The 19015-nt window shown below is 47.3% G+C and overlaps 1 protein-coding gene across 1 annotated transcript in view; it reads right to left on the bottom strand.

Moving 5' to 3' along the window:
* LOC127668988 (60S ribosomal protein L36-like) overlaps nt 1–18506 on the bottom strand; it is a 31566-nt gene extending 13060 nt beyond the window's left edge. The window contains exon 1 of the mRNA XM_052162879.1: nt 18366–18506. Coding sequence (XP_052018839.1) covers nt 18366–18506 — 141 coding nt within the window. The remainder of the gene's footprint in view (nt 1–18365) is intronic.
* Nucleotides 18507–19015: the final 509 nt, after the last annotated feature.

Here is a 19015-nt window from a genome sequence, read left to right as displayed (position 1 = left end):
CAGGGTCTCTCTATGTGGCCCCAGCTGTCCTGGAACTTGCTCTGTAAATCATGCTGGTCTCCAACTACTTGCCTCTGCCTTCTCACGCACTGGATCAAAGGTGTGGGTGCCACCACCCGCAGGGCTGAGCCTTGCTCTCTGAGGCTGCCTCATCGCTGTCTGTGTCAGAGCCTGCTATAGACACATCTGTGTCTGAGAGTCGTTATGTGTAATCGTCACTATGGGCGCATATCTCAGAAGACTTAAAGGTCCAAAACAAAGTTCAGCACCAGGGAGAAGGTGGATTTTAAGGGCCCCGCATACATACAGACAAGCTCTTACGTAGAAGAATCAGATGGCGAATTCACAGGGTTCTCACACAACAGAACTGGCTTCCAGGAGGTACAGTTTCTTTGCCAGATAGTAGGGCTTTGTTTCCAGAGAGCTAGGTACACTCAACATTAGCTAACGGCACCCCTCAAGACAGGAGAGTTTATTGTTAGGGTTTTAAGTATTTAGATTTCTCATACATATACATTTCATATACATTCTCCAGCACTCAATACACAGAAGCAAGGTCATTCTTAAAACCTCCAGCAACTGAAAGAGCAGCCACGGTATCTTGTTTCTTTATAATTTGGATTTCTCTTGGTTTTTGTGTGTTGAATGTTTCATGTTTCGCCCTCTGTGTTCGTTCCTTTATGACTTCCTGCGCTTTATTCAGCTGTCCATTGAGGTCTTGAAATGTTTCTTGTCGATTTTTAGTGATTGAGATTTTAGATAGTGAAGGAGAGTGCCAGTGCATGTACGTGTGTGTGTGTGTGCGCACGCGCGCATGTGCATGTGTGTGTGTGTGTGTGTGCGTGTGCATGTGTGTGTGTGTGTGCGCACGCACGCATGTGCATGTGTGTGTGTGTGTGCATGTGCGCGCGTGTGTGTGTGTGTGTGTGCATGTGCGTGTGCGTGTGCGTGTGCGTGTGTGCGTGTGTGTGTGTGTGTGTTAAGCAGTTGAGAGGTGCTCCTTGTTAACCAGCTATCCTGTTTTGGTTGGGGGTGGAGTGGGTTAAGCCGGGCATTTCAGTTCAGCCTTTCCAACAAAAAGGGAAGAGCAGGAATTACAAAGCCGCTGGAAAAGAATGATTTTCATTCTCTCCTGAAATTCAAATGAGTCTTTTTAGTGCCCCGCCCCCGCTCCCCAAACGCCAAGATGGAACCTTCTCTTTATGCACATAGTAGTTCATCACCAACAGTGCTCTTCTGCTGGGAAGGGACCCAGCACTGGAACCTGAAGCGCTTCTGCTAGGACCGCACAAACCCTTTTGCTCTCTGATTCAGAGAGAGCCCTCTCTTCTGTTTAGAAAGACATTGTTTTGCTTTGATTGAAAGGTTGTAGCAACAGCGATCTGTTCAGAGCTTCGCTGGCGTGTGGGTGGCGCGCTCCATTGTCTCTACTGATTATGCTGGCTGCTGCTGAATTGCATTCCCACACTGAGGCACCCGTGGAAGACACGGACACTGAGCACGCCACAGACAGCGTTTCAGAAAGCTCCATTGGACCCTCTCTCCTCTCTGCCCCCATCCACCCTCTGGGTAGTAACAGGAAAGGGCCTCAGGCATTGAAGAGCAAGAGGAAGGGAATGAATGAATGACCAGAAATTCAGATGGCAAAGGGGATGCTGAGGAGGCCGGGGAGCAGGTGCCCCACCCCAGCCCCAGCAGAGAGAAAGACTGGCAGTTTCAGGGCTGGTTGTCCTAGGGTTCAGCATGTGGGCACCCTTGGGCTGGGGCTCATCTCAACCTCTCGGGGTTTTTTTTTCCACTTCAAGAAACAAGCTTAGAGAGATTTGGAAACAACCTGCTTCAAATGCCTCACAGTGTGTGGGTAAGAGGGGACACACATTCGTGCCCCCTCTCACAGCATGCTACTTCTCAAATATGTCATTTTGCTTCACCATTTTCTCCTCAGACCTTCTCCACGGAATGGAATGAAAAATCAACCTTCGGAGCCAGCCAGGCCTCTGGGGTCCACAGAAGACTCTCCGTGCGTATTGATTAATGAAGACCCTGTTCCGTGTTTCCAAACCAGAGAAATCCAGGCCTGCTCCAAATGAATCCTCTATCAGTTGTACAGTCTTAGGGAAATCCCTGACGTGGGTTCCTGACACGGCTCTCAGGTTCCTTTTCTGTAAAATGGGGTTGGTGATGATACCTCAGGGGGCGACAGAGAATAAGGTAATGGCTGTAGGATCGCTGGCTGCATGCTGTTTCTAAGCCAGGCAGGAGCTAAGTCTTCAAGAAAGGGGACTAAAGATCTGGAGAAGTAACTTGGCCTGAAGTGGGTTTAGGATGTCAGCAGTCTCTGGCAGGTGAGATAGTACCCCTTCCCGACCCTTCCATCATCTCCTAGTCACCATGATGCATGTTTCAAGGGCCCAGTGAACATCATTTGCTTCAAATGCATTATCTGAAGATGTTTTTTAAAATTATGGTAGGAACTAGAGAGGCGAGTCACTGGATAGCATTTGCTCTGCGAGCATAGAGACCAGAGTTCAAATCTTCAACACCCACATAATCAAACAAACCAAAAGCAGATTCAGTAGCCTGCATCTGGAATCTCAGTGCTCCAGTGCTGGCATGGGTAGTGGAGAGAGGAGCATCTCTCAAAGATCTGAGGCCAACTAGCCTGCTGGCAGCCAAACACATCGGTAGGCGAAGCTGTCCTCTGATGTGAGCATGGGAGTGTGTGTGTGTGTGTGTGTGTGTGTGATATTTGAAAAGGAAGCTACATATACAAGGATTGACAATGTTCCTCCTTAGCCTTGTGAGCTAGACAATCTGCTCCACAACCCTGCATTGCTTGTATAAGCGAAGGGTTGGGACCATGACTGCCGCATTTCTGGGATTAATCCTAAGGGAGATAGTCCCTGGCAGTAACTACCCTGAGACCTGGTTGAGCTGGATCTCTTGACTCCAAACTCAATTCAAAACAAAATTTAGCAAACAATACCTAGGCCTTTGTGGTGGCACAACCCACAGGAGACACTGTTGACAGGTATGTCCACAGTAGTGAGTACATTTGCTGCTACAGTCAAATGTATTCTTCGCAGATGCTATAGCCTTAATGATCTATCTCCTCTCCAAAGCTGTGTTCAGTCGCAGCTATTTCTAAAGGGAAATCCGTATTTCTATTGTTACCACTGCAGTATATTATTTCTAGTTCAACTGGAGTTTTTGACATTTAAGGAGATGAGCGCCCCCTAGTGGACGTAAATCTAATCCAATGGTAGCCAGCAGGCCCCACCATTAAAAGCTGTTAACTAGGATTCCCGTTTGGGAGACCTCTCTAATTCTCTTCCCAAAGACATGTAGGGCTTAAGCATCTATCACGAGATAGGTGCTGTACTGGCTGGTTTTGTGTGTCAACTTGACACAGTCTGGAGTTATCACACAGACAGGAGCTTCAGTTGAGAAAAATGCTTCTATGAGATCCAGCCTTGGGGCATTTTCTTAATTAGTGATCAAGTGATGAGGGCCCCTTATGGGTGGTTCCACCTTTGGGCTGGTGCTCTTGGGTTCTATAAGAGAGCAGGCTGAGCAAGCCAGGGGAAGCAAGCCAGTAAGAAACATCCCTCCATGGCCTCTGCATCAGCTCCTGCTTCCTGATCTGCTTGAGTTCCTGTCCTGACTTCCTTTAGTGATGAACAGCAACGTGGAAGTGTAAGCTGAATAAACCCTTTCCTCCCCAACTTGTTTCTTGGTCATGATGCTTGTGTAGCAATAGAAACTCTGACTAGGAAAGGTGCTTTATTGGGAATAACAAAAAGAAAGTAGACATTGTGTTTCCATGAAGGGTACAGACTGTGGGGGGAAGGATTAAGAAAAAGAAGGTGGTTGAGATCAGGCCTAGACAAAGCGCAATGGATGATGTCCTGGTTAGCTTGTCCACTTGACAAAAGTGAGAGTTATTTGGGAAGAGGGACCTCAACGGAGAAAATGCCCCCCCTTCAGATTTCCTGCAGGCAAGTGTGCAGTGCATTTTCCTGGGTCGTGGTTGATAAGGGAAGACCCAGCTCGCTCTGGGCATTCCCACCCCTGGGCAGGTAGTCCTGGGTTGATTAAGAGCACAGGTTAAGCAAGCCATGAGACAGAAAGCCAATATGTAGCATTGCCCTCGTGGTCTCTGCTTCAGTTCCTGACTACAAGCTCTTGCCCTGGTTTTTCTCAGGGATGGAGTGTAAAGTGTAAGGTGTAGTTAACCCTTTCCTCCCCAAGTTGTCCTTGGGAGTGGTTTTTATTAGAGCAATAGAAAGCAAGTCAGGTCAGGCGACAGGCAAGACCACATTTCTTCTTCTCCTTCTTCTCCTTCTCCTTCTCCTTCTTCTACTTCTTCTCCTCCCTCTTCCTCCTCTCTCCCTCCCTCTCTCTCTCTCTCTCTCTCTCTCTCTCTCTCTCTCTCTCTCTCCCTCCCTCTCCCTCTCCCTCTCTCTCTCCCTCTCCCTCTTCCTCCCTCCATCTCCCTATCTCTCTTTCTGGTGTGTGTGTGTGTGTGTGTGTGTGTGTGCTACATGTGTGCAGATGTCAATGTTCAACACCAGATGGCTTCTTGTGTTATTCTCCATTTTATTTTCTTTGAGACAGGGCCTTTCACTGACCCCTGAGTTCAATGCTTCAGCTGAGCTGACTGGCTGCCAACCTCGAGAGATCTTCTCATCTCCATCACAGCAAGTGCTGCGGTCCCTAGACACTGCTGCCGCATAGCATCTACCTGAGCGCGGAGGACCCAGAAGCAGGTTCTCATTCTAGTGAAATGAGAACTTTGCTGCCCTCTTACTTTGTTTTCGAAATTAAATGCCAAAGGTACATGGAAATGCTTAATTCCCTAACTTTGCCCACCAGAGACACTGTTCGAGGGAGTATGTCAAACGCTCTTACACACTCTCCACCAGGAAGCAAACTACTGCAGCCCGTAGGAGAAACTGCAGCAGCCACCTCTACGCAAAGGCCAGTGGCCACGCAGCCGCAAAGGCATCTCCTGCAGGAGGACCTAACTGAAGACTGCCCGAGACCAGTGAATGATTGCTGAAGCAGACAGCACCAGCCGTCGGGAACTGCTGTTTAGAAGAGATGCTTTCTTGGGAACAATGGGGCGCAAGTGGAGCCCCATTAAAGGAGCTTGCAGTAGCATTCAGTTTGCTGCTGTGTTTGTGACCTGAGCCCGGAGTCTGTGTTGTTAACTCCATGCTGCCTCACCTCCAACACCCCCAAGGGTAGGTAGGGTCAGGTAGAGTAGTCCAGGGCGCAAGCAGCAGTAGCCTAGTGCCCGGTCTGCAGATCACAACAGCAGTAGCCTAGTACCAGGTTCGCCGAAAAACCACGCCCGCCCTGACTCTCACTCTTTAGCTCGCAACCTCTTAGGGGATGTGGGATGTGGGATGCGGGGTGCTTAGCTGATGCCCAGTGAAGTCTGTGAGGAGCTTGGGAACCAAGTGAGAGCAGGAGAGCCACTGAGCAACTGCAGAAATAGTCAGGCACCTGCAGAATACCGAAGGGACTGGCTATAAGGAAGAGCCAGACCACCAGGCCCACCCGCTCTTTGGGATGAACGAGATGTACTATCAAAGATAGATTCATTCTTATTGCATGTAATGGCGTTTGGGGGTACATACTCAGTGTCGTTCTGTTTACTGTTTAATAGTTTATTCTGAATGTATTCTGTAGTATACATTATATTCCAACTCAAGGTGCCAACAGTAAATCAACTTCCTTGCAAAATTCTCGAACATTTATCCCTCCCTTCTGACTGGTCTGTAGTACAAGGTGGCAAACTGCACTTACAGGTTTGTTCTATAAAGTGCTTTAGTAGCTCATGGTGCCCAGGGTTTAGGAAGCTTGGGCTTCCTTTCCCCGGTGTCAGACCTCTGACGTGTTCCCTCGCCTTCATCTGTGGCCTTCCCTTTCCTCTCTGTTCTCCATTTTACTGTTTGATCTCCACACATCCTCCTGGCACTCCTCACGGGGCTGGCATCCCTCACGTGTCACAATCAGGGAACTACACGGAATGTCCCTGTTACAGTGTCACTCAGCGTGCGACAGTTGGACTTTTCACATTGTTTATGAGGTCAGTATGAGTGTTTCCACGGTTGCTATATACATAGTTCAACCATACAAAGTATTTGCTCCGGGTGTGGCGTGCACACACCTTTGTTCCCAGCATTCAGGAAGCTCAGTCAGAAGGATCTCTGTGAGCTTAAGATCAGCCTGGTCTACATGGTGAGACTTAAAAAAAAAAGTATTTGAGGTTCAATTGATGATTAAAGATCCAAAGCTAAATAAGGCACAATTTCTGCCCCTAATAACTCATGACGAGTGGAGAAGATGGTGAATACATTTCCATGGCAGGCATTAATAATCAATGACAGAGTTCATGCGCGGCTCTTCTGTCTTTCTTAACGTACTGAGCTGTGTGGATCTTACTTATTCATCTCCGTTAGAATTAAAAATAGACCCTATCCTCATTCTAGCAGATTCATTCATCCAAGTATAAATTCATTAACTGCAGGGCATCAAAGGTGTAAAGAAAGAAAAAGAGGGTATCGGAGACAGATACCCTCATTACTATTCCTGCCTAAAGCTGGCTCCGTGTATGAATTCACTTCTACAGGAATGTCATCGTAGGGTCACTATGAAAAACTGCTCATTGTCTGAGGGCTGCCCAGGCAGGTGACAGAGTAAGAGAGCACTCCAACCCACAGGCCTGTGTGAGAAGTGAGACCGACTGCAGAGGGACCAGAGAGCTGCCGTGTGTGCTTAAACCGGTCGCAAGAAGCCAAGCTGTATTTTAGAGAGGGTTCTGACCTGAGGCTCCCTCTGTGGTCTGCTTCCTTCAAAGGTAGCCTGGCCTGAGGGCCCTTTAAGAAGGGCCTCTCCACTCACCTTGTGTACACTAGGATTGCGTATTTCAGCTTTCCGGTCTTGAATATGCTCCAGAATTGTATGTTCAAATATGGTTTGAATTCTACTTGTGGCCACAGACTGAGTCTCCCCCCCCCCAACCTTGTCCCCAGTGGAGAAGAAAGGAACAGATCCTCTTTTTAATCCCCCTTTAATTAATTTATTCATTCACTTTACATCCTGATTGCAGCCCCCTCTCTCCTCCCAGTCCCCCCTCACACAGCCGCTCCCTTCCCCTTCTCTGAGAACAGATAAACCTCCCCTGGGTACCAACCCACCCTGTCATATCCAGTCACTTCAGGACTAGGTGTATCCCCTCCCACTGAGGCCAAAAGAGGCAGCCCAATTATGGGAACAAGATCCACATTCAGGCAACAATTGGGGTAAGTCACCACTACAGTTGTTGGGGAACCCAATTGAAGACCAAGCTGTACATCTGCTACATATATTCGGGGTGTGTGTGTGGGGGGGAGGGGGTAGGTCCAGCCCATGCTTGCTCTTTGGTTGGTGGGTCAGTCTCTGGGAGCCCCAAGGATCTAAATTCATTGAGTCTGTTAGTCTTCTGTGGAGTTCCCCTCCAGGTCCCTCAATCCTTCCCCCAACTCTTCCACAAGACTCCTTGAGCTCCATCTAATGTTTAGCTGTGGGTCTCTGCATCTGTTTTGGCCAGCTGCTAGGTGGAGCTTCTCAAAGGACAGTTATGCTAGGCTCCTATTTGCAAGCATAGCAGAGTGCAAACTTAATACAACCACTCTGGGAATCCATTTGGAAGTTTCCCAGAAAACTAGGAATAGTTCTACCCCTAGACCCAGCTATACCATTCTTGGGCATATACCCAAAAGATGCTTCACCATACCACAAGGACACGTTTAAACTATATTCATAGCAGCTTTATGAATAATAACCAGAAACGAGAAACAGCCCAGATGTCCCTCAACCAAGAATTGATTTTAAAAATAATGTGGTTCATTCACGTAATGAAGTACTACCCTGCTGTTAAAAGCAAGGACATCATGAAATCATGATGAAATCATCATGAAAACACCATTTTTCAGGCAAAAGGATGGAACTAGAAAATATCATCCTGAGTGAGATAACTCAGACCCTAAAGGACATGTACTGACTGATAAGCTGATTATTAGCCATGAAGTAGAGGGCACCCAGGCAGCACGCCACAGACCCAAAAGAACTAAATGACAAGGAGGGCCCAAGGGAAGATGTGTGACTCTCACTCATATGGGGAAATAAAATAGTAATCAGAGGTGGCGGGGGGGGGGGGGGGGGGGGGAGAGAACTGGGTGGGAGAGAGGCCATGGGGGAGTGGGGTGGGATATGGATCAGGTGCGGAGAGAGGAGGCCTGGAGAGTGAACAGAAACTGTCAGCAGTTGGAATGGAGGGGGAGAGCATCTGTAGGACATGGCAGATAGAGAGGCTTCAGGGAGTCTGAGTGAGACTCTAGCTGAGGTTCCTAGCGTGGGGGGTATGGAGCCTGAAGTGGCCACCTCCTGTAGCCGGGCAAGACTCCCAGGGATACGGACACTAACTCAAAATCAGTCCTGCCTACAAGAAATGCAGGGACAAAGATGGAGCAGAGACTGAGGGAACAGCCTACCAATAACTTGAGAGTCCCATCCCATGAGCAAGAACCAATCCCTGACACTATTATTGATACTGTTATGTTTGCAGAAGGGTATGGATTCTTAACATGATTTCTTACTACTAATATCTACCCTGTTACCAAATACCGATTCTCCGCAGGGCAGAATGGTACCCAGATACAGAGGACCACAGGGCCTCCCATGCCTCACATCTTCTGTCCATGGTGTCACAGGCCTGTCTCCTGGATCCTGGAGACTTCCTGCTTCAGATCGTTTGCCTAGGACCTGAAGTTGAGAGCAGGTTGCTTAAAAACCTCCTCAAGGTTGTTTCCTGATGTGACAAATGAGAGGTTGAGATGCACCCTGGCCCCAGGGTGCTCACATCCTGCGCCCCGGCCCCAGGGTGCTCACGTCCTGCACCCTGGGGCAACAAACCCGAAGCTGCCAGTCTTTCCCTCTGCTGAGGTGGGGCACCTGCGCCCAGGCCTGTGTCAGCGCCCCCTTTCCCACCGAGTTTCACATCATCCATTCCTTTACTCTTACTCCTCAGTGAGGAGGCCCTTTCCTGCCAACTCTTATTCCTAACATTTTCGTTGCATGAAACGATATAACACCTTAGTTAAAACCTTTATTGTCCTTCCCAAATTATTATTTATATTTTAGGTCTCTGTAAAAAGCAATTGGAAAGAATCTCAGCAAAAGGTTTCAATACACAAGATATTTAATAATGAGCTCACAGCAGGACCGCCCCTGCAGCGCCCTACCAAACCCTCTCTTTTTGCTTAAAGACTGACCTAGTCTATAGATTAACGATAGAAGAAAATCTACACAAAACACACTCAATAAACAACATACCAGACCTACCTTCCAGTGCTTACTTCCTGGGCAAGGGCCCCACAGTTTGGTGACATTCAAGGACATCCCCTGCTACACAACCAGATTCACCTTTCCTTCCCAAAAAGAAACAAGGCATTGCCCTGTGTGTGCTGCAGGTAAATCCCTGCCTCCATCCCAGCATTCCCAGGGAACAGGAGAGAAGCTGGGATCCACCCCCACTGTGCCACGTTGGAAGGCAGTAGTCAGATGGGGCGGAAGTCACGAAGGAATGTCTGAATCAGACGGTATTTCACCCACCATCACAGCCTGGGAGACAAGTCAGTCTTCCAGGCTTGCTAAAGGCGACACAACGCGGCCTGTGAGGCTGGAGCATCCAGACAGCACTAGGGTTAGGGGTGACACTGCAGATACAGGGGAGGTGGGAGGGGAGGGCGGAGAAAAGGCAGAGCATAAGGGGGAGAGGGGGAGACAATGAACTCAACGGGGTTTCTCCTCAAGGTTAGAAGGGGCCAGATGGAGAGATATGAACCCCACCCCCACTCATTTTTTCCCTGTGATTCTCCACTTCCAGATTCCCTGCCCAATCACAGATTCCCTTCCAGTTCCTGCAACCCAAGGAAGCAATTTCTGATAGGCCCCTACAGGTACCAAGGTGAAAGAATTTCACACCTGGGTTCCTGTGTGCTAAGTAGCTGCAGGTATCTCTGTGTTAGCCGGTCCTTACAGGGCTTTATGTCCCTGGCTTTATCTCTTGATAAGGATCTTTTGATTTGAACCACTCACCCAGGATTAGGAGCTAAGGAAGTCCTCATTTGGAGCCTCCCTTGAAGAATTCCCAGGGATTATTACCATTTGAATCTTCATGCCTCGGGGCAGCCAAGAACCTACCCCAGCAGTCCATCTGTGAACCCCACAGGCAGGTGCGCCAAGCTACTGGGAAAAAGCTCGTTCAGTTATTATCAGGGTCTAATTTTAATTCTTAGATGGCTGTTAGAACTGATTCCCGGACCCATGTGATGTGGTTACCCCACACAGAGTGGACTCTCTGGAGGGTCTGCGGACTTACTCCGTCAAGAGGCAGCCAAAGCAAGTGGAGAGTATATGGAGGAAAGGAAATGGGAAATGTTGTAATTATATTTTAACTTCAAAGGCTTAAAAAAGATGCAGCTCAACTTTCTTTGGACTCTTTTGTTTTCCCATTTCTCTGTTTCTAGGTATTTTGTTTTGTGTTATTTTGTTTGAGATGTGATGTTTTGGGTTTTTTTTTTCTTCGTTTGTTTTTCCTGTTTTGTTTTCCAGACAAGGCCACACGTCTCACTCTGTAACCCAGGCTGGCCAGCTTGCAGTGAATGACCTTTTGCGTCAGCCTCCTGAACACCAGAAATACAGATCTGAGTCACCATACCTGGCTTCTCCTGACTCTTATGTCACATGAAACCTCTACTTTATCAAGTGCCAAAAAGCATTGGCATAACACACCTCTATTAGGGTCACTTCATTCCTTGGCGACATCTGATAGATATTTATTTACATGTTAGTAAAGACATAGATTTATAGATGAATCTTTCCTATTTAGGAAATATAGGTTGTTTGGGGTTGAGAATAATCTGAACAGATTTCCTTACGGTTAACATTTATTCTGATTAAAGAAAAAAATAATGAGATAACAAACAAAACCTTCCTAGCCCTCCCGAGTCATACTTGACCTTCCAAGGGCGGTAGAAAGGGTGTACACCAGCTGCTGCTATGGAAGACTCCTGCCGCAGAAACTTTCAACCTGGGGACAGAAGCCCAGAGCCTGATACAGAAAAGTATTACAAAGATTCCACAGCTGGACTGGCTGGATACTGGCTGGAGGGGCCAGGTATGTGCTAAGGGGTAGTCCAGAGTCCCCTGAAGATCACGAGGCTGGCACAATTAGCACTGAGGGGCAGCTGGTGACCACAGCTATCTAGATTGTAGTCACACTTGGGGACCTGCGACAGACTGACAGTTTTTCATTAAAATGTTTCCATGGATAAAGAGACATTAGTTATTATGTTGCCCCTGAAATACCTATGAAAATTGATGTCGGGCTCTGAGTGATTCTATGAAGGACTGAATCACAGCTAGAACTACCTACCCTCAAAATACCAACAAGGAGACACCTTGAGATCGTAAACTAATTGTCTGTCAATACTAAGAACCAATCAATGGCTCTTCCCATTTTTACTATATGCCAGGAACTGCTCTGAGCCCTTCAAGGACTAGACCGTGACATCCTCAGAATAACCCAACAAGGTATAAGCCATTATCATTCTTAGTCTAGAGCTGGACAGCCAAGGCAGAATGAGCCTGGGACATCACAGAGGAACCAATCCTATTGTTTGTATCACTTTTTGGTTTTGTCAGTTTTGGATTTTTGTCCTTTTGAGATGGGGGCCTCAGTGTATAGCCATGACCCCCAACTCATCGTATAGACTATGCCAGCCTCTGATTTGCAGCAATTTTCCTGCATCTGCATTCTGAGTGCTGAGTCATGGGTGTGTGCTACCACTTTCAACAAGGACGTAATCTTGATTGACAGTGTTGCCATTAGTCTGTAAGCCATAACCATAGCCTCGCCACTACCCAGAATGCTCCAGGGCAGTGGTTCTCAGTCTTCCAATACTGTGACCCTTTAATATATATAGTTCCTTGTGTTGTGGTGGCCCCCAACCATAAAATTATTTTCTTTGCTACTTCATAACTCTAAGTTTGCTACTATTGCGAATTATAATGTAAATACCTGTGTTTTCTGGTGGTCTTAGGTGACCCCCGTGAAAAGGTCACTGAAGCAACCCACAGGTTGAAAGCCGCTGCTCTAGGGGATCCCCAGTGATTCACATTCACAAACTTTCTTAGAAATGGGTATGTTCATATTACCATTGGTGGCTTCATCTCATAACGCTATTGCTAGGTCCATCTTTTCAGTTTGGTTTAGCTTCTGTTAACTGACTAGTTACAAGAATGTGGATGAAAGCAGCAAGATTAGATTGGGAAACTGGCAGAGAGTGACGATAAGGTGGATTAAAGACTCTCTCCCATTAACAGTCTACCGTGAATCCCAAAACACTCTCTCTGGGTCCCCATCTCTCTGTGATTTTGGAATCATGGAAGCAAAATTGCCTTCCACAATTAACTCTATGGCCACCTAGAGAGCTGGTTCTTCACTCTCACAGGCGATATCTGTATCAAGAAGCACATAAATCCTAGACCCCATCACAACCAAAGCCTCCAGCATTCCTCTGTCACAGAGCAGTGTATGTATACGTATACATCAAATTCCAGCTCATGAATCAGAAGGTCCTGGCAGTTCATAGAGAATCAGAGAAGTCAAATCATCTACTTTAGATCACACAGCTATGTAATTCCTATTCGTCTTCGTTTCCCTGCCGTGAAGCATAGGGGCTTCTCCTTAAATGTCCCGTCATCTGTGAGAACTGGGGAAGATCATGGAACCGCTATAGCTTCTGTTATGCACTTGAGATATAGAAGGCAATCTGCTGTATACACCCCACAGAGCTAATGCACGACGAGACCAAATCATGTTCTTCCCATCCCTCTACCTTCCCCCCAAATAAATCCTCTGGCTGGCAAGGAAAGGGGCACATTGTCTCTTTTCTCTTCCCCTCCCCCCTCCTCCGTCTCACAGATTTTGAAACAAAACAGCATGGCGGCGACTTAGCCAAGGCGAAACATAAGCAGACTTAGGCTGGTCTAGGGTGCCTCACCAGCTAAGATCTGGGGTTCTGTTTCCAGTGTCTGTGCGTTGCTGTGGCTCCCGTGTGTGTGATAAGAAGAGAGAAGTTGAGGCTGAGGTTGGAGTTCAAGGCCATCCCGGGCTGCACAGTAAGACCTCATCTCAAATAATCCAACTGAAAACCAACCAAAGCCAACAAAAATCCCAAACAAGTACACAGAGGAAAAACTGGAGGGAATCAATCTTCCCTTCCAAAATAAAAGTCGTCCGAGGCTACTCCACACTGGTCCCCATCAGCTCCTCTCAGTGAGCAATCGCCTTTAACCGTAACTTCCAGAAGGGAGGGTTTTCTTTTTTAGAAAATAGTTTTACGAACCCTTTCAGGAGTTCACATAATGTATCCTGATCATATTTGCCCTCTCCCCCGACTCCTCCCAGGTCAATCCTCTCACCTTCCACTCTCTACCTACCCAGCTTCAAGCTTCATTTTCTTTTCTTCATTATTTCCTGGACAAAGCTCAGCCTCGCTCTGCGGTGGCCAGTACCCACACGCCTTTCTGCCTTTCGTCCTCCCTAGGAAATGGACTCTTTTGCATCAACAACCTTCCTACTCTTTAGTCGCTTTCATTATATCCCACTCTCTGTATTCTTTGAACTAAAATTTCCTTTGGAGGCATGGCTATAATTGTTCTGCATCCATACATAGAACTGGCCATGGTTGTCTGGTGGCCATGAAAGTTGATCCCAGTTCTTGAGTCTGGTACTGCACAGTTCTACAGGTCCTCATCCAAACCAGTATGTTCTAGAACATTCACTATGTGCTTTCCCATTATGACCACCTGGCTAAGTACTGCGGTTTTCAAGGTTACAGGAAGAAATGATAATAGAGTCACAGACTCCATAATGATATTTTGGCAAATGACAGACACATTACAACAATGATCCCATAAGATTATATTGCCTAGCGATGTTATGGCCATTTTGTTTGTATGAAATACACTCTATGATGTTTACACAATCACTAGGTGAAGTCACCCAGTGATTCATTTCTGAGGCCTTGGCTCCATCCTAAAGCTGCACACAACCGCTCGTGTGTGTGTGTGTGTGTGTGTGTGTGTGTGTGTAGACTTGAATTTATTTTTTACCCTATCCCAACATGAACGCAGAATAAAGTGGGTTTTTTAAGTCCCTTATTTAAAAAGTTGTTAAATGAGGAAGAAAAATTGATAAGAGCAATTACTAATCAGAAACATTTCTTTGAGCACGTACTGTGTACCCACCATCAGACTAAGTGTTCACATGTGCTGGCTTGTTTAATGTCACACGGAGCCTGTGAGTCATTGTCATGGCTCTTTGACAAAAGTCATGCTACAAAAGATAAAACTGGGGACTGAAGAGGCTAAGTGACTGCCTGATGTCAGAGACTAGGAAGCACCCAGGTGTGTCTGACTCCTCTCTCCTTGAACTGACCTTTCTGCTCTGCCTTAGCGATGCCAACCTACGGAAGGATTGAGGTGGAGATGGCACTGTCTTCCCCTGCCATTAGGATTTAACCTTCCAACTGCCCACCAGCAAGGAAATTGGAAATCCCACACCTTAGCCAAAACATGTTGGACTCTTACTTAAAATACCTGATTTAGATAAAGAAAAGGAAAGCTGTGGTCAAAAGGCACCTCTTTTAGTAATAGGAGATCTGGTTGGGTTGGGTCTGTGACACAGGGATCGGGCACTTGCCTGGCATGTGAAATCCTGAGTCTAATTCCTAACAACAAGGTCCAAACAGTGGCTATGGTTAACAATCACACACTGCACACTTGAAATCCAGTGTTCTCCTCACAAAAAATAATTTATAAAGGGGAGAGCTGTGAGGCGATTGTTATTTTACTCAATTTCATCATGGGACTCTCTCTTGAGACACATGGGAATCAAACCACCATGATTTACACCTAAAACATACACAACTTTACTATCAGTCATGCCTCAATAATGCTAGAGGTATTCCCAAATTTTATTTTGCTGGTATAAATAGAAGAGGCTGTAGATCTAATGACAACAATGGTTAGGTTCGGCCATTTTAAGGTACTTGTGTTGGGTAGACCATAAGTCTCCTCTCCAATGACCTTTGTTGGAATGACCCAGTCCATTCTCCCTTAATCCTCACCATGACTTCGAAGCTCTCCCTAGCCTCATGCTTCAAAACTAAATATGAGGTCTCCAGCTAACAGGACTTGCCAAGGTCACACTGCATGTACTCAGACACACTTTTAACTGTCCCGTGCTGCCTTGGATTAACACCACTTATTCCTGGACACATTTTCTGGTAAATATTAATTCCCGGCACTTTCATGGTGTTTGTAACAGTTACAGCACTTGAGCCACAGGAAATGGTCACTGCACAGGCTTCATTAAACCCAGAGGATCTGCTGAATCTAGAAGTTGTCCCAGCATGCAGAAGGGCTCCTTGGAGGCGCATTTGTGTGTGTGTGTGTGTGTGTGTGTGTGTGAGGGGATTTGCTGTAACGTGACTTTATCTGAACACTGAGCCCTTCTCAAAATTCCACTTCAAAGAAAGAGTCCATCCCCACAAACCCTGGCTGCCTCTTTATAGCTGGCATTTCTGAGCCAATCAGAGATTTCTGGAGCTTCTCTTTCAACTTCAGAAAGGCAACTGAGGGACCTAGGCTGCCCACCCACCCCTCCCTGGCAGATGGTGCTGACTGGAGACAGGCCTCCCTGGGTCTGACCAGATATGACATCTGGGCGTCACAACACTTTCTGAGATCCGCAGCTTGGGAGATCCAACCAGACTTTCCCAGGACCAAAAACACCGTAGGGCTTAGCAGCTCTCATTTGATAAGGACATGCCACAGCCCCCATGGGAGAGCTGAGAGGAAGCAAAAAAGGCCCACACAGAGCCTAAGATCACCCTTCCCATGTCCTTAAGCCAACTTACAGTCACCCTGTCCACCAAAAGTCCTCACCCAGAGCAAATGGACCCCGCACACAATGGTCAGGTCTACAGAGTCCAGGAGGAAGCACAGGACAAAGGTATAGAAAGGATTTCCCTATCACTACTCCCCCACCCCCACCCCAACACACACACACACACACACACACACACACACACACACACACACACACACTCGAGTGCACTTTTCCTTGTTGTGGTTACTAGGCAACCCAGCATGAGTCACCACATCTCCAGGTAGATTAGCAGAAAGGCTTCGGTTTATTTGCTAAAAAGCTTTGACCCTTCTCTTCTCTTAATAGCTCAGTTTGATGTCAGTAATATCCACATAGTCCTCTTCCCCACAGAAATCCTGAAATTGGTCGGCTTAGCTCATTTAATCTTAAACAGCAATTGACTCACACCCCCTCCCCCCTCCACAATCAGGTCGGGATAAAGAATCCAGAGTTTAGCAATAATGCTAAAATTAGCAGGGATTAGAAATGTTGCTAGAGCTATGAGGTGAAGATTAGAAAGCACATCTACTGTGCTTGGGGCAGAGGGCATCCTGAGAGGTATCTGGTCTGGGAAGCCAGGCCTTCCAGCTGCTGGGGCTCCGAGTGCATCTAAGGAACCCGACATTGAAGAGACCCTGGGGGAGTAACGCTCTCAGAGTTTCTATTTTAGGCCCTGGAAGTCTTCACAGCTCATTGGCTCTGCATGCCAAGCAGGGAGGTCCTCAGAGAAGGACCAGACGCTGGAAGACTTTACCAAAACCAGAAATAAGTCAGCAGAGAAAATAAGAGGAGTCACTGGGGGGATGGGGGGAACACACGTGCTGAAAAAAATCCAGGGGGCAGAGCTCAATGAGTGATGTACCCCTCACGAGTTCAAGACCCCAGCTCCAGTCTCCAGCACCCATGTAAATGCTGGGTGAGTGTGGGCAGCCCCCTGCTAATACCAGCCATCAGGTAGAGACAGAGGATTCCTGGGGCAAGCTCGTGAACTAGATCAGCTGATTCCAGCAAACTCTGGAATCAGATGAGAAGGCTTGTTTTAAAACATACAGTGTAAAACAAGAAGAGAAGCACCCAATCTCAGCCTTGTACTATCTACATGCATGCACTTTCACACATACAAACACACACACACACACACACAAAACAAGTATATACATACACACATACATACAGGCACACAGAACAAGCTCACACACATACAAACACACAGAACAACTCCACACACAGAGAACAAACACATACACACTCAGAACAGGTACACACAACATGCCCACACACTGAACAAGCAAGCACCGCACACATACACATACCCACACACAGAACAAGCATACACACGGATATACCCCTACACAGAACAAACACACATAAACATACACACACACACAGAACAAACATACACACAAACACACACATAACTACACAGAGAAAACACACACACACACACACACACACACACACACACACGGACCAGTTTTAAACAGTTCTCAACCTAACTGTAGAATGTCTCTCAGGAGTTCCACTTGGATCTACTCAGATGCTTTGCACGTGGGCCCTTTCTTAGGTATAAAAGCCAGGCACCAGTTACTGACCTGGCCCTGGGTCTTTTTCAGTAGACACAGGCATGAGACCAACTTGTTTCCCAGGAATTAGCAGATGAAAGCCAGGGCTCTGAACACGTGGAAGAAGAAACACTTGGACCCCCGCCAAGCCAGCTTGACGGACTACCCTGTGTGGCAGTCAGCTTTTAGTCCCTAGGACAAAAATATCTAAGATAAACAATTTATTAAAAGGAAGGATTTCTTTCGTTCACAATGTTTACGGTTCTGGTCCGTGATCACATTGGCTGTGTGCTTTTTGAGCCTGTGCTGAGGTCGAGCATCATGGGAGGGGGTGCACAGGTGTGCGAGCTGCCCAAGTCATGGGTAAGGCAGTACTCTACACCCTGACTCTTGAACCTGTGTCTTGGTACAGAACTTTGCTCAGTTATGTTAAAGCAGAGGTATTTGACCTTTCAGATGTTCTGCTCAAGGTAATTGCTCTAAGAGGAAAGAAGCGTAAACAATTTCACCTCTCCCCACCTACAAGGCAAACAGCAGCTGTCAAAGCTTTTCATCATGTTCCCTTGCAAAACCCCAACAGGGATGGGCGAATGACGGGCTCTTGAGCCACGTGCACGGGGCCTGAAGTCACCTAGAGCTACTGGAGCAGCCAATACGCTGTTTCCAGGTCTGGAGAGAAACGTGGGTTTTGAAAGATTCGTTTTTGAAAACTTTCATTTTTATGAACCTTTTTGAGGCATGGTCTCACATACCCCACACTTGCCTCCAGCTCGCTGGGTAATCAGAGGATCACCCCGAATTTCTAAATCTCCTATATTCACCTTCCAAATGCTAGGGTCACACTCGTGCCTGCCGCACTGTGTTCCAGTCTTCCTTGGGGTAGCCAGGCCCATCACGAGCTGAGCTGGGCCAGGGGGAGGGAAACTTAACATGAGATGACAGGGCGGGGAGTGGGGGGGGGAGTGGGGGGTGCAGTGAAGGATCTCGGTCAATGATGAATGCACAGACAAAAAACACACCTGGGAACAGCTTCAGAGAACAAGTTCGGCTTATTGGGGGGAGGGGTATATTCCCCTGGGGAGATGCCAAGGGTCTCTGGGGCAAGATTTGTGTGACTGTATACCATTGGCCAAGGCAGGGTGCTAGAAGATACTTCATCTACATACTAAAGGGTTGTAGTGTGTGTGTGTGTGTGGGGGGGAATCTTCTAAGATTTTCACAAGGAATGACGCTTGATAATTTTCAGGGTATTAAATGCCTGCTACGGTTGGTGGGGGGAGGGGAAGAGGGGTAGAGGGAGGGAGAGGGGGGAGGGGCGGTGCCTCGGGGAGGGTCTGGCACCAGCTTGGGAAGAGGAAGTAACCAACTCCTGCTGTCCTCATGTTCAAGGTATCTGAGGTTG

The sequence above is a fragment of the Apodemus sylvaticus genome, chromosome 18 (assembly GCF_947179515.1).
Source record: "Apodemus sylvaticus chromosome 18, mApoSyl1.1, whole genome shotgun sequence".
In the NCBI taxonomy this organism is placed as follows: Eukaryota; Metazoa; Chordata; class Mammalia; order Rodentia; family Muridae; genus Apodemus; species Apodemus sylvaticus.
The sequence above is the reverse complement of the archived record's forward strand: the minus strand, read 5'-3'. Positions and strand labels throughout refer to the sequence as shown.